Raw genomic sequence first — 14,219 nt, 5'->3', positions numbered from 1 at the left:
ATACACAATAGCTATTTCTGCTCAGCATTGTCCTTACTAAATCACAATCGGCCACTTTGGTGCATGATGTTCTAAGTATAAAGGAAGACTGAAAGAAGCCTAGGCACCGTGTTGAGTGCAATTTTCAGGAAAGAGCAAGAAATCGAACATTTTAAACCAATAAGTAAAAGCTAGAGAGAGAGAGAAATGTTAAAATATCATCTTATTTTCCTGAAGTATTTTCCATCCAATCTTGTACAGTCAAAATGAGCATTTAAGTGTGGGGAAAAAAACCCGCTGAACATCTCAGAGAAGACTAGAGGGTGTCAGGTTTCTTGATTAGAAGAATTTATCATCAAAGGCAAAAGAGAAAAGATGGTAATGATAAAAAAAGCCCTCCAAGTGATCACAAATTAATGGTGCAAAATCAAGAAAACAAAAGTAGGTGTTATTCTTGTTCATTTAAACTGTAGTTTTCTCCATTTCATGTGTGTTCTTTAAAACCACTTAATTGTATTTGACATTGAAAATCTAATAGGGCCTTTTGTTTTCAGCCAATTTACTAATTGCAAAATATGTCAGGAATCAAAAGGGCAGGAAGTGTTGGTATATTTTTTAAAAATATATAACTCCTTTTTAATTTTTTTTCCTATTTTCCTTATCCATTTAGGCAGTGACTTTCAATTAGCCTGCCTACTAATATCAGGTCACTAAACTCCGTGGCTGACGCTTTATTCCTTCATGTGGGTTGTCACTCGTTTGCTTCAGTTGGCTGGCAAAGGTTGTTGTATATCCATTACCAGCAACACAGCACTTTGCATTTCTGAATTGACAAGCAGCTATATTGACCCAGCGCTTATTATGGGTCAACAGCTGCGTTAACCAACGGAAGGACTGAGGGGCAATTAAAATGAATTGGCAAAAATATATCTTCCTAATTTACTCCAATTTGTTATTTATGCTAACATTGTATGGCTTCTATGGTGACACTAAACAGAATGGACCCAATAATGGCAATTAACATAAAAATATAATGGCTAATCAAATTGACAGCAACTGTTTCTCATCATCTCGACACACAATACATTATCAAAACAAACTATTATGAAGGAGGTAATTTCAGTGTTCTATTCAACCTGCAGCATGTGTGCAGTCAGGGAGATGTGTACCAGCAATTACTGCTGAATCTAAAAAACTAAACAAATAACTTAATCGCTGTCGTCCTCCTTTTTTTTCCCCCAGGAAGCAGTAATCAGGATTCGCTAAAAATAACTGGTGTATAATAGTATAATGATGATGCATATTGTAGAATAGCTAATAAGAAATAAAATAGGCTTCTAGGTGTATACTTTTTAAAATAGGTTCAGGTAAAGAAAGAGAGACTCGCAGAAGGAATGAACACAAAAAAAGACAATAGCTCTGGCTGATGAATAGCTCCATATGGGTTATTCCTGCAGCCTAATATTTATAGATACCCTTTATAATGGCCAAAGATGTTTAAAATACACTAAATTTAGTAACAGATTTTGTAATACACTTAACAAGGTCAGTCTTTGAGCTCTAATTGAATTTCAGTTACTTCTGTACCAAGTTGAGTTTTGACTATGGTTTTTTATCATTGATAGTGAGCTAGGATCCTTGGATCCAATACTTGGTTTCCCAAGGGATTCCCTTCAGAAATAATGCTGTTTCCGTATCCAGTTGTAGGTAGTGGTTTTCCTTAAGTTCCTAGTGGTGTGCTAGTCTGTGGGTGCCACCGGAGCCTGCTGCATGGATTGTACGAATGACTTGGTTGTCATGGTCATTCATTGATTAATTCATTCAGCCAGCATCTATCTGTGGAATGCTTACTGTGTGAGTTAGCTGTATGTATGTTTGTCACTGGTACCCAATCTGGCACACAATAGCTGGTCATTGGATGTTGGTTGGATTTCATGTTCATCCAAGGCAGCAAGTGAGAGCTGATAACGTGTTTGTTATTTGAGCTTCTCATTTGAGAAGTTCTGAGGGTTCAGTTGTTTTCCACCTTGGTAGGACACCCCCACTCCCAAAGAAAACATCAAAGCTCTTGCTCATTGTCCTTCAGCATGAGGGTTTCCCAAGTATCTAACTTCATAGGAAGAAGGAAAGAAAGTTCCTAGGGCAGTTGATTTTAAATTAAGAGAAATGCACTTGAATGCGATTCACCATATAATTGTTACTTTAGTTGTTGAATTGGCTGTGTGTGTTTTTCCCCCCGCACAGTGTGAGGGACGGTTGCTTAGGAGAACACACAATGACTCTAGATAACCCCAGGAATATCAGTGTTCCTTATATGTTTGCTGAATGAATAGTAGTTCGGGCACATCTCCTATGATGTTGAATTAGAACTTGCCAAAGTCACTAAACATTTGTTTTGACGTGGGTGGGATGAAAAACCTCAGTTATTTCATTTCCCCCAGTATCTCTAAGAGGTCATATGTTGCCCACTTAGGATTAGCACAGAACAAGTGGTTAAAATGTTCCTCGAGACTATGTTTTATTTACCATGTCGTGTCTTTGAGCCAGTCCCTGGCAAGGGCAGTAGATTTCCACAAGTCATAAAATTGGGCTCATAGTATGGCAGTATATGTTAAACGGTTTTCAGAAATTGTTTAACTTCTTGCTACCACGGACAGGTCCCAGTTAGGAAGCACAGTACCACTTTTCCCAATTAACAGTGCAAATTGTCAAGGGTGCATAGGAATTTGCAATTTGACAAAATCAGTTTTTTGACAGCAGGGGTAATCAGTCAGCAGCTTCGCAAGTAGTAATCTGTGATCGAAGTGGCAGGATTTATTCTGAATTATGAAAGGTATGTATGCTATGTGAGGGGGACAAATCATTAGTATGATTCCTTCTTATTCAACCCCCCTTCTTTAAAAAAAAAAAAGCTGCTTGATATAGAAGTTGAGAGTAGGGAATACACTCTGTTGAGAGTGATCTCCGTCACTGCCCTCACCAGTAGTAGTATTCATTTATTTTCTGTTCTATTGCAGTATTCTGACAAGTCCCTGTACACCCAGCTGTGCTTTTACCGGTACATTTTTGATGCGGACTGTGCACTGGAGAAACTTACTACCGATCATGAGAAAGGTACGTTAAAATACTGTAATTACCTTTGAGTTTAAAGTGGAAATTTGCATCATAAAAGCCAGACCTACTGTCAGGCTGTTCATGCAGCATCACACCGCTGTCTCAGAAGCAGGCCGTGGGGGCCCTTGTGAGCACAGGCTTCCCCTGCATGAGGGGCGGTGGTATAGGAATCCCCGGCTTTGGTCCCCACAGCCTGTCTCACATTGTTCTCTATTAAAGCAGGGCTTTGGGGGAGGAACAGTACAAAAAGGACTCTTTAAATGCTATATTTTGAAAATGCTATTTTCTATAGAGTTTAGTAATTGTAATAAAGTAAGCATAGGCAACGTGATCATTGGACCTACAAAAACCAGACATTACTACAGAAAAATAGACCTGGAGTGTGTCTCTGCTGTTCACTAAAAGCCTAGGTTCGTTTTGAAAGAGAGGCATGAGGTGGAGTTATTTATTGACTCCATCCTAAGAGAGCATATCTGCACCTTCGCCCAGATGATTGGGTGCTGCCCGTAACCCTCACGCAGGACTTGCAGGCACTGTGGAATTTAATGGGTCTGGGAAAAACTTTGTTCCATGACAAAGTATTTGAAAATGTCTTGACAAGTGCATGTTTTTTTTTTCCTCCTACCTGAAAATCCCATTGACAACTTTTCTATGACCTGTAAAGAATAAAAAAGGCATATATCCACATTTTTATTATTAGTTACCTGCAGAGTGTTTATGTTGTTTGTCAGTGAATATCAATTCGACATTTTGTTGGTCAGTATTAAGGCTGGAGGTAACCTTAAGGACATAAACCTAAAAATACTGCTGGATTTCCTCCTGTAAGAATCTCCACACTGCCCTTGATTTGGTCTTACTGTTTTCAGTGCTAGTCATAATTGACCAGTTTTTTCCATCTACAGGATAGGCTAAAAATTATTTTTTAAAGGTCTTGACTTAATTGGTTTTGCTGTCCTTGGATATAAAACAATTTACCGACAGATGGAGGAGTTGGTCCAAATATTAGTTTCTTGTTTCTGGATGTTCACCAAGAACTTGGGCTATGGCATATTTTCAGTGAATTAGTAAAATTTATGTAATGTGAAGAAAAATTTCTTCTTTTCATTAATAACTGAGTTCTTTTTAACTTCTGTTCATGGCTCATGTCTGGCCCATGTTTATTTTCAGTATCATTAATAGCTTTTTCTCTTTTACCCTTAAGGGCCTTTCCTTAAAGGCATTATGAGTTGAGAGAATTATGTATGGATTCTCTGATGAATACATTGTTTCTGTCTGTTTGTTACCTCTTTCTGGGTATCAGTATATTAAAAGTTGCTCCCCCTTTACTTCTTTCTGAACCTAGCCATTTCAGATTGTTCCCTAGATATCTTAGACTCCAAGGGGATGGACTTCTCTTCCAGACATCTCCAGAATTCTTATCTGAGGCAGCTAAATCAGTCTCATGATTAGCGGTTTTCAAAAAGTCTGTTGACTCTTGGAGACATGTAGGAGTGATCTGGAAAGTCACTGGAGACTTACTGTGGTTTTTTAGAGGAGTGTACATTGCTCCCCCAGAAAATAAGAGGGAATAAAATAGCTACTTAGAAGCTTCTTGCTTGGCAAAAGGGGAGAAGTATTGACAGTATCTATACCCTCACACAATTTACTGTGGTTCTATTTCACAAGTTTAAGAGTTGGGATGGGTTTTTTTTTTGTCATTTGCTTCTAATAAGTACACTATCCAGGAGTTCAGGGTCATAACGGCACTATGTGTGAGTTATTGACAGGTTCTTTCACATGTCAGAAGGCTAAAGAAAATAAACTAAGAGAAAGATACTAAATGTATGTGTCACAGAAGGAACTTCATGAAATGTCCCAAGAACCTTTCATTTTATTTACAGAATTTTAACTATGAAACTATTTTTCCTTTTAGCTTCCTTCTTATTTACTATTCATGAGTTACACTTCAGGAATGAGTGGATTAGTTGAAATTTACCTGCTCAGGGCATTTTCAGATCACTCAGTAATACTAAGAGGTACTAGGGTATTTGTTAGTAGGGGGATATAAACTGAAACTCGGGGTCGTGCTTATCTGTATTCCAAGATCAGAGGTTTACTGACAAGTGACATTTGATAAGTTACCCCTTAAGAGTCAGTTGGGGTGTGGCGCCTGGGTGGGCTCAGTTGGTTAAGTCTGACTCTTGATTTCTGCTGGGGTCATGATCTCAGGGTGGTGAGATTGAGCCCTGCTTTGGGCTCAGCAGGGAGCCTGCTTAAGATTCTCTCTCTCACTTGCTCCCTCTGCCCCTCCTCCCCTCTCAAAAAAAAATGAATTGAAAATCTGTGGGATCCAGAGGGCAAATATTTTTATTCAGTTTGGACCAAGGCCAGAACACCAATAGATGTTACATCAGAAGTCTTGCAAAGAGTGACCATCATTACACACAGTTACATTATTGAGAATGGAGTCTAAGTATTGTCTGTCAACAAGTGCCCTGGATTGGGTGTGTGAGGTATTTACTATCCGTACTTAGCAACATTTCCTTGACTAAGATTGTTTTACCATTTCCCTTTGTAAAGCCCATATTTTAAGGGTTGTAACTGGATGGTGGTTTTAATTTTTGTTTGAAACTTGGCCATTTGACTTGGAAAAATCACAAATTATTTGAAAGAAGTTTATTTTTATGGTAAGAAGTAGCTCTTGTCAAAGCTTTTTCCTGTGCTTTGCTTTCAAACGAAGGTTTACAGACCATTAGTCCATAATGTGAATTAACCCCATTTGGTATTTTTCCTTACCTTTAAAATGCTAAAGGACTGTTATTCACTTTGGTGAAGTGTTTACTGCATATTCACTGTAACTACCTAACATTTTAAAAATCTTATTTCTGTAGGACTTTGGCTTTATTATTGTAACTGCTCCAGAATGTTACACAGATGGCATAATAGACCCAAAGGCAGTTTTAGAGAAACATAGTGGCAATGTATAAGGTTAAAATCCATTTCCACAATGGCATCACATAGTGGTCCTGTTTGACTGCCTCATCCCATGGGGCCTTGGCCGGAGTAGGGATAAGTGAACAGTTTGGGGGAGATATGAATCCATTCAAATCTTGTCCCAGTTGTCTAAATTAAGTCTGCGGGCGCAAAGAGAGTCTCTGGGTTTTCTCACCTGAACTTTTTAATTTTGTTTATTCAGCAACGGTAAAAACAGTACATACATATTTTCACTTATGTGTTGAGTGCCATCCCAGATGTCAAAGGAACTAAGATGGCCAAGGTTCCCTGCTCCGGAGGAGCTTACAGTTTATCGGAGACAGATTCAGCAGCAAAGTGTGATAAACCACCAATCTGGTCGGGTTGTTATGGAAGCAAAGAAAGGGAGCCACGAACCACCTTTGTTTTTAGTAGACTATTTTTTAGAGCAGTTTTAGGTTCACAGCAAAACTGAATGGAAGGTACAGAGATTTCCTATGTACCCCCTCCCCTGCTCCCATACCGGTACAGCTTCCCTCATTGTCAACATCCCCCACCAGAGTGGCACATTTGTTACAATTGATGAAGCTACATTGACAGAGCATTATCATCTACAGTCCACAGTTTACCTTAGGGTTCACTCTTGGTATTGGACATTTGTTGGACAAATCCATAACAACATGTATCCACCATTGTAGTATCATAGTGTACTTTCACTGCCCTAAATTCCTCTGTGCTCACCCTATTTATCCTTTCTTCCCCACTATCCCCTGGCAAGCACTGATCCTTTTACTGTCTTTGTAGTTTTCCCTTTTCCAGAATGTTATATATTTGGAATCCTATAGTATGTAGCCTTTTCAGATAGGCTTCATCCATTTAGTAAAATGCATTTTAAGTATCTTCTGTGTCTTTTCATGACTTGAATTTCATGTAACTTTCATGACTTGTCTTTTTAGTGCTGAATAATATTCCATTATTTAGATGTACCACATTTTAAAATTTTTTCTAAAGATTTATTTATTTATTAGAACGCAAGTGCGGGAGGGGCAGAGGGGGAGAATCTTCAAGCACACTCCCTGCTGAGTACAGAGCCTGATTCAGGGCTTGACCCCACAACCCGAAGGCCATGACCCGAACCAGAATCAAGAGTCGGATGCCTAACTAACTGAGCCACCCAAGTGCCCCAGGATGTACCACATTTTAAGTATCGATTCACCTACTGAAGGATACCTTGGTTTCCAAGTTTCAGCATTTCTGAATAAAGCTGCTATAAACATTCATATGTAGGTTTTTATATGAACGTAAGTTTTCAACTCCTTTGGGTAAATAATAAAGATCAAGGAGTGTGATTGATGGCTCATATGGTAAGAGTATGTTTACTTTTGTAAGAAACTAACAGACTGACTTCCAAAGTGGCTTACCATTTTGCATTCCCACTGACAGTAAATGAGAGTTCCTGTTGCTCCACATCCTCACCAACATTTAGTGTTGTCAGTGTCCCAGATTTTGGCCAACCTAATAGATCTTGTTGTGGTTTTTTTGTTTTTTCTTTTGAGGTAGGGTGGAGGGAGAGAATCTTTTTTTTTTCCCTAGGATAGAGAGGTGGGGGAGGGGGAGAGGGAGAGAGAGAATTCCAAGCAGGCGCCATGCCCAGTGAGGAGGCTGACAGGGGGTCTCACAACCTGAGATCATGACCTGAGCCGAAATCAAGAGTTGGACACTTAACTGACTGAGCCACCCAGGAGCCCTGGTGTCTCGTTGTTTTTTTTTGTTTGTTTGTTTTTTTGGTTTTTTTTATAATAGCAAGCCTGGTTTTTTTTTTTTTTAATTTTATCTATTTGACAGAGAGAAAGCACAAGTAGGCAGAGAGGCAGGCAGAGGGAGAGGGAGAAGCAGGCTCTCCGCTGAGCAGAGAGCCAGACGTGGGGCTCGATCCCAGGACCCTGGGACCACGACCTGGGCCGAAAGCAGACGCTTAATGACTGAGCCACCCAGGCGCCCCGTGTCTCATTGTTTTAAGTTGCATTTCCCTGATGACATACATTGGGGAGCATCTTTTCATATGTTTATTTGCCATTTGTATATCTTTGGTGAGGTGTCTTTGGCTCATTTGTTTTATTTTTTTCTTTTTAAAAAAATTTTTTATTGTTATGTTAATCACCATGACTCATTTGTTTTAATTGGGTTGTTTTTTTATTGTTGTGTTTTAAGAGTTCTTTGTAGGGAGCCTGGGTGGCTCAGTCAGTTGGGCGGTTGCCTTTGGCTTGGGTCATGATCCCGGGGTCCTGGGATCGAGTCCTGCATTGGGCTCCTTGCTCAATGGGGAGCCTGCTTCTCCCTCTGCCTGCTGCTCCCCCTGCTTGTGCTCTCTCTCTCTGACAAATAAATTTTTAAAAATAAATAAATAAATAAATTTTATTTATCCATGCTGGGCGTGGAGCCTGCTTAAGATTCTCTCTCTCCCTCTGCCCCTCTCCTCCTTAAAAAAAAAGAGAGTTCTTTGTATATTTTGGATAATGGTCCTTTATCAGATTATGTCTTTTGAAAATATTTGCCCTCAGTCTATGGCCTTTCTTTTTATTCTATTGAGCACGAATTGCCTTTTAACTTTAGTGTTTGATTTTACCATATTCCTAAAACAAAACAAAACTTTTTCTGTTCCTGTTCTCTTCCCAGATGCTTATCTCCTCTTACTCTCTGTCAGCTGTTTGTAGTAGGATGCTATATTAGTTTGCAATGCCTGCCACAACAAGGTACCACATACTGTGTGGCATAAACAATAGAAATGTATTTCCTGCCAGTTCTGGAGGCTAGAATTCTGAAATCAAGGTGTTGGCAGGGTTGCTCTCTTTTGAGGCCCGTCTCCATGGTTTGTAGGCGGCCATCTTCTCCCTGTCTTCACATGGTCTTCCCTCTGTACACATCTGTGTCCTAATCTTTTCTTACAAGGGTACAAGTCCTATTGGTTTAGGGACTGCCCTGGTGACTTCATTTTAACATAATTACTTCTTTAAAGACCCTATCTCCAACTATAGTCACATTTTGAGGTACCGGGAGTTAGGACTTCAACCACCACCAGCCTGCCCCCCGTATTATTTGGTGGGAGGTGGGACACAATTCAGCCAGTAACAGATGGTCTTCTTGGTGAATTTTTCCATAAACCTCTTTCAACGTGTTGTGTTTCTCTCTGTCAGAATTGAAATACCAGGTTTTAGGACTCTGTTGAAGAAAGCAATTGAAGCTAAAGTATAAAGGTTAGCAAAAAGATGGTGCTGTAACCTTAGCCTTATGAAAAGCATTTGTCAGGAAGCCCAGTTTCTCAATGGAGTCTCTTTAGGCCTAGAAGGACCATTCTTCAGTTCACCCCTGTTTCTTGCCGAAGGATGTGGCCGACCACAGCCCACCAAGCAGTGCCTGTCAAGGTTGCTCTGGTCCTTCACTCCTGTCAGTGAGGTGAAATTTCACTCACTTCCCTTCTCACGGTTCTCACAACAACCCTGTGAGGTGGGAGTGGATTGTCCCCCACTATATTGATGAAGAAATTGAGTTCTCTAATACAGGCTTCCTTCCTTTACATTCCCGGCACACCCTTTAAGTGCCCTTCTCACAGGACTTACCCTGAATTGTTTTATTTGACTTTCTCTTCCACTGAGTACATTGAGGCAGAGGGTTGTATCTTGCTTATCTGAACTTTGCCGTTTGCGGCCAGCCCACTAAATTTTCACTGAATGAATTTTTAGTAGAAAATAAGACCACACAAGCAGTTTCAAGGATATTGGAGCAGTTAGTCCTAGGAGGTAATTCTCTCCATGAATGGAGGGCAATGTGCATTAAAAATTTTAGATCTTCCTATATTGCTTGGCTTGACTCAAGTGTGCTGTAAATTAATGTAACTGAAGTTCCTTAGACATTTTCAGATTTAGTATCTGTCGTTTCAGCTCTTTGCATGTTATGCTGAAGACAAGTACATTGTGTCTCTCATTTCACTGATGCCAAATTTGAATTGAATCAAAAGAATGTCAAGTCACTTAACTAGTAAGTGAGCCAACCTGACTGCTCCTCACCCACACTGCCCCAGAATCCTGTTCTTTCCTCACCCTCAGCTAAATAGTTACACTCATGAAATGTACTAATAATTGTATTACTTTATAGAAAATGAAGACCCAAAAGAGAGACAACAGCTAGTACTGGAAAGTGAAGGAATCTAGAAAAGTTGTTGTTTTTTTTTTTGTTTTTTTTTTTTTTAGTGAGAAAATTAGAGTTCTATGAGAGAAATTATATGCTTTAATGTCTTTGGGCATTTGAAGATTTCTGAGGGTCTCAAGACAGATCCCTTTTCAGTGTTGAGAATTTCCCCTATTTTCCTGAACTGCTGAAGTGAAAGCTGGAGAGTTTTATTATTGCTGGAAGTACTGAAATAAAAGTAGCAAAGAGCCCCTGGAGTCCTCTCTAAGCCAGTTGACAGTCTTAGAATTTACTTTGTTAAATCCTCGCAAGAAGACTGTCAGACTGTCTGGTCCAGTTCTTCTTGTACCACTTTTTTAAGTCCATGGCTTATCCTCCTGAAAAAATTGTCAAATTTTAGAAATGAGCCTTTTCTCTGCTTTTAATAACTAATAACAGGTAAAGCACACAGAAAACAATTCACTCCTACCAGATACATAGAAAAGGAGAAAGGTCAATTAAGTTCTGATCCACCCTTCTTTAAATTATATTTTTTTATAATTGTGAAAAGTTTTTTTTAGAAAAATAGATTTTGAAATGGGTAACTTACAGACTCCATTTTCCTTTTGTTTCATTTTCTTACAAATAAAAAAAAATGACCTGAGGTGGTTTGTTTTTTATTTTTTTAACTATCCCTTTAATTAGTTGAAGTGAACTTTCGTCATAGGAGACTAATGTGGCAATTCAGAACATAGCTCTCTTTTTATGATTATGAAGTGATTGTAGAAACACATAAAGAATTTTGATAATAGAAAAAGTGGTTCATATAACCCTGACCTTCTGAGGAGGGTTGTTGCTGATGTTATTAGACATTACATAGTTTTAATCTTTAATGATTTAGGGAAATACTAACAATATGTTAAAGTCCAAAACTAAGCAACCATTATGATACTAATTTGTAGCTTGTATGCAAGGTGGAACAATTAGTAAGAAACCCTGGAATTGTTCAGTTGTCATCTCTGGTTGGATTGGAGGTAATTCTCCTTTATACTTGTATATACTTTCGAAATTATATAATCTGAGCATGTACTGATTATCTAGCAAGAAACAAATTATAAACACTGAAATTTTACAAATAAATGTTTTACAGAACTTGAAATAATTATTCCAATAATTTAGCAATTGAGGGAGAAAATACCATACAGAAGAACGCAAGTCCACTTTTTCTCTGTGCATTTTTTTTTCCCAAGTCAAACCAAAGACCTTGTTATTCACAATGTGATCAGTATACCAGCAGCATAGGCATCACCTGGGAGCTTGTTAGAAATGCAAAATATCGGGTCCTCCCCAGACCTTCTGCTTCAGCATCTGCATTTTAACAAGATTCCCAGGTGATACCTAGGCACATTAAAGTTTGAGAAGCACTGATAGGAGACAGTCTTCACTCTTAACAACTGAAGCCTAGTCCCATTTTATTCACCCGTTGGTTAGGTCCATACTTTTGGCAAGACTTTAAAATGACAAGTATGCAAACTACAGAAGGCCTACCCAGGTTTACGGTCGAAATGGCATGACAGCCTGGTCATTTGAAATACGTTTTGTAATTAAGCTTAAAAAATGTAGTGGCCTGACAAAGGCCAGGAGAGGGGGCAAAAAAGCAAGGAAGCCTGAGTTCTTCTGCTTTGTTTCTTCTTAACTAAGTAAGAAGAAAAGTAAAGGAGAAGTCAGTTAAGATTTTCAAAATGGCTTTCAGCTTCTCGGGATCAGTGGCTTGTAAAAGAGAGAACAGGAATGCAGTTCTACCCCACCTGCATCCCAGGGCCGTTCTGTATGTACCCGGAGTGGCGGGCACCCAGCCGCCATGTTCTGGGCCTCATTACAACATTGGTCTAACACATTTGCGAAGACTTCAAGGCATTGAACTAGAATTTTTTTGGCTTGAAAACAAGATTCTATTTCTTATATTTTGCTACTCTAAAGTTTGCTTTGGAATTTACTTTTCCTTGTGTTGCTGACTTTTCTGTTAGATTTTTATGCTCGGTACAAGAATGACAACATTGATAATTTTCCAGTGGCAGCATGGAGTTTCATACTGCTTTGTTTTTCTCTCTCAGTACTGCCTATTTAGTTTTTGTTTTGTTTTTTAACTAAACATGACTTTGCAATGTGACAGAAGAGAAACTACATTTTCCAGGAAATTGTCACCATAGTTGCTTTGCCTGTAAGTGGAAGTGTCTTATCTCTGTACATTTTCTGTCATCTTTAGGATAGCTAAAGTACTATATGAAAGTTGCCATATATTTGAGCAGCAAACTTGCGGATTCTGATAACGTTCCTTTTCTCTGAGCCCATTTCTGTAAATAGGCATTTTAACGTTTTGCACTTTTATGTATGTATGGACTTAGACATGCTGTGATAACAGATATATTATTAGTTTTATAAAATCCTTTCCTGTTACATCTTCTCAAGTGGGCAGGTTTCTTGTCCCTTTTGTAGTAGTAAGTACAGCAATGCAAAGGTGGGCACCAGTGTTGCAGTATCTATGTGATAGTTCTGTGGTTGATGTTCCTCATTTGCAAAACATTGTCATTTTTTGGGTGCTGAGGGTAGGGAAAACCCGGTAAGATTTTCCTCGTGTACTTTTTAAAAATATACTTCTATCACCAATGAAGGAAAAAATATTGAACAATTTCAGGCAGTTAGACCATAATGTGAGCTAATCACTTTATTTTGAAGAAAAGTATTTTTAAACAGTTGAGCTAGCGAATTTACTTTTAAAATGTATTGTGCTTACACAGTAGATGGTTTTATTTCCATGATGTTTTTTACTACATAATTATACATCTTAATTACGTAATTACTATCATAATTATTATGTAATTGCATGTACTTCCACTAATTACAAAATCAGGAAGTGTAATTATCTAGTAAAAACTTTATGAAATTTCATGCACTAAAAATTATTTAAAAGGCTATTCCAGTGGTCTACTGGAAGGCTTTCCATGTTTAATCTTAGTCCTGACTTTAGTTTAAAACTTGAATGCACAAGCCAGGACAAGAAGGACAATTACAGACAGACCAACACAAAGCTGAGTATTGTGACATAAGTAAGATGGCCTTTGTTCCTTAGGAGTTAAAGCCAGGGAGCATTTGAATTTCTTTGTGATTATGGAGATATAAAAATAACATCTTATGTTTGAGGTAGGTATCACAAAAACTGTCAATGAAAAGGGCAGTTTTTTTCTTAGGAAAGAATTGATTAATAGAATTGAGAATCAAGGAATTTAGATTACCAAACAGCCAGGCCTTCTGTAATTCCTTAATGTGAATGGCTTATTTAGCGACGTCTGTCTTTCAAGGCAAAATAATAATAATGTCATTATTATTATTTAAAACTGTTTCTTTAGTTTGAAGAGGGGTTTTTTCCAGTTTGTGTTTATATTTACTGAGATAGAAAACATATCGAAAGAGCATAATCTTTTTCTACCACTGCTTGATGTCAAAAGCACCTTTTGAGACATAAACATATACCCACAAACATGTAACATCAGACCCTAAATAAAGACAGAAGGTTTAATTCAATAAACCTATGATGCCTTTACCATTCAAAGCGACATACAAATTGCACAGTGAAACAATAGTCATGACAGCAAATTAGATATGACATCTAAATTACACTACAAAGAGAAATCCCAGAACCATTTTTGGTCTGTAAGAGTCTATTTTAGCCCAGGTTTAAAACCCAGTCTAGAGATGTCTTCATTGTCTAAGTAGGGTAATGTTGTAGAAGACTAATTGGAGGTTGGTTGAATTAATTGCAGATTAATTAGGAGAAAGGGCTTATAATACTCATGGCAGAGAAGAAAGTAGATCCTTTAAGTATCATGATAAAATGTACTATAAGTTTCAGGAATATTAAATTATCAGTATTTGTGTAACATCTATAATAATCTGTTATAACATGACTTAAAGCAGTTGGGGTTAGATATAGTTATACTCAATTTTCCCCT

The 14,219-nt window shown here is 38.2% G+C and overlaps 1 protein-coding gene across 3 annotated transcripts in view; it reads left to right on the top strand.

Annotated features, from left to right (window-relative positions):
- The window catches only part of POLA1 (DNA polymerase alpha 1, catalytic subunit), a 301,449-nt gene that overhangs the window by 230,414 nt on the left and 56,816 nt on the right, over positions 1-14,219 (top strand). For all 3 annotated transcript variants that reach the window (XM_088028848.1, XM_028122620.2, XM_028122621.2), the window contains one exon: positions 2,997-3,093. In XM_088028848.1, coding sequence (XP_087884974.1) covers positions 2,997-3,093 — 97 coding nt within the window. The remainder of the gene's footprint in view (positions 1-2,996; positions 3,094-14,219) is intronic.

The sequence above is a fragment of the Eumetopias jubatus genome, unplaced genomic scaffold, assembly GCF_037043125.1.
Source record: "Eumetopias jubatus isolate StellerSeaLion01/CBP00866 unplaced genomic scaffold, mEumJub1_p1.0 scaffold_11, whole genome shotgun sequence".
Classification (NCBI taxonomy): domain Eukaryota; kingdom Metazoa; phylum Chordata; class Mammalia; order Carnivora; family Otariidae; genus Eumetopias; species Eumetopias jubatus.
This window is presented reverse-complemented; position numbering and strand designations above follow the sequence as displayed.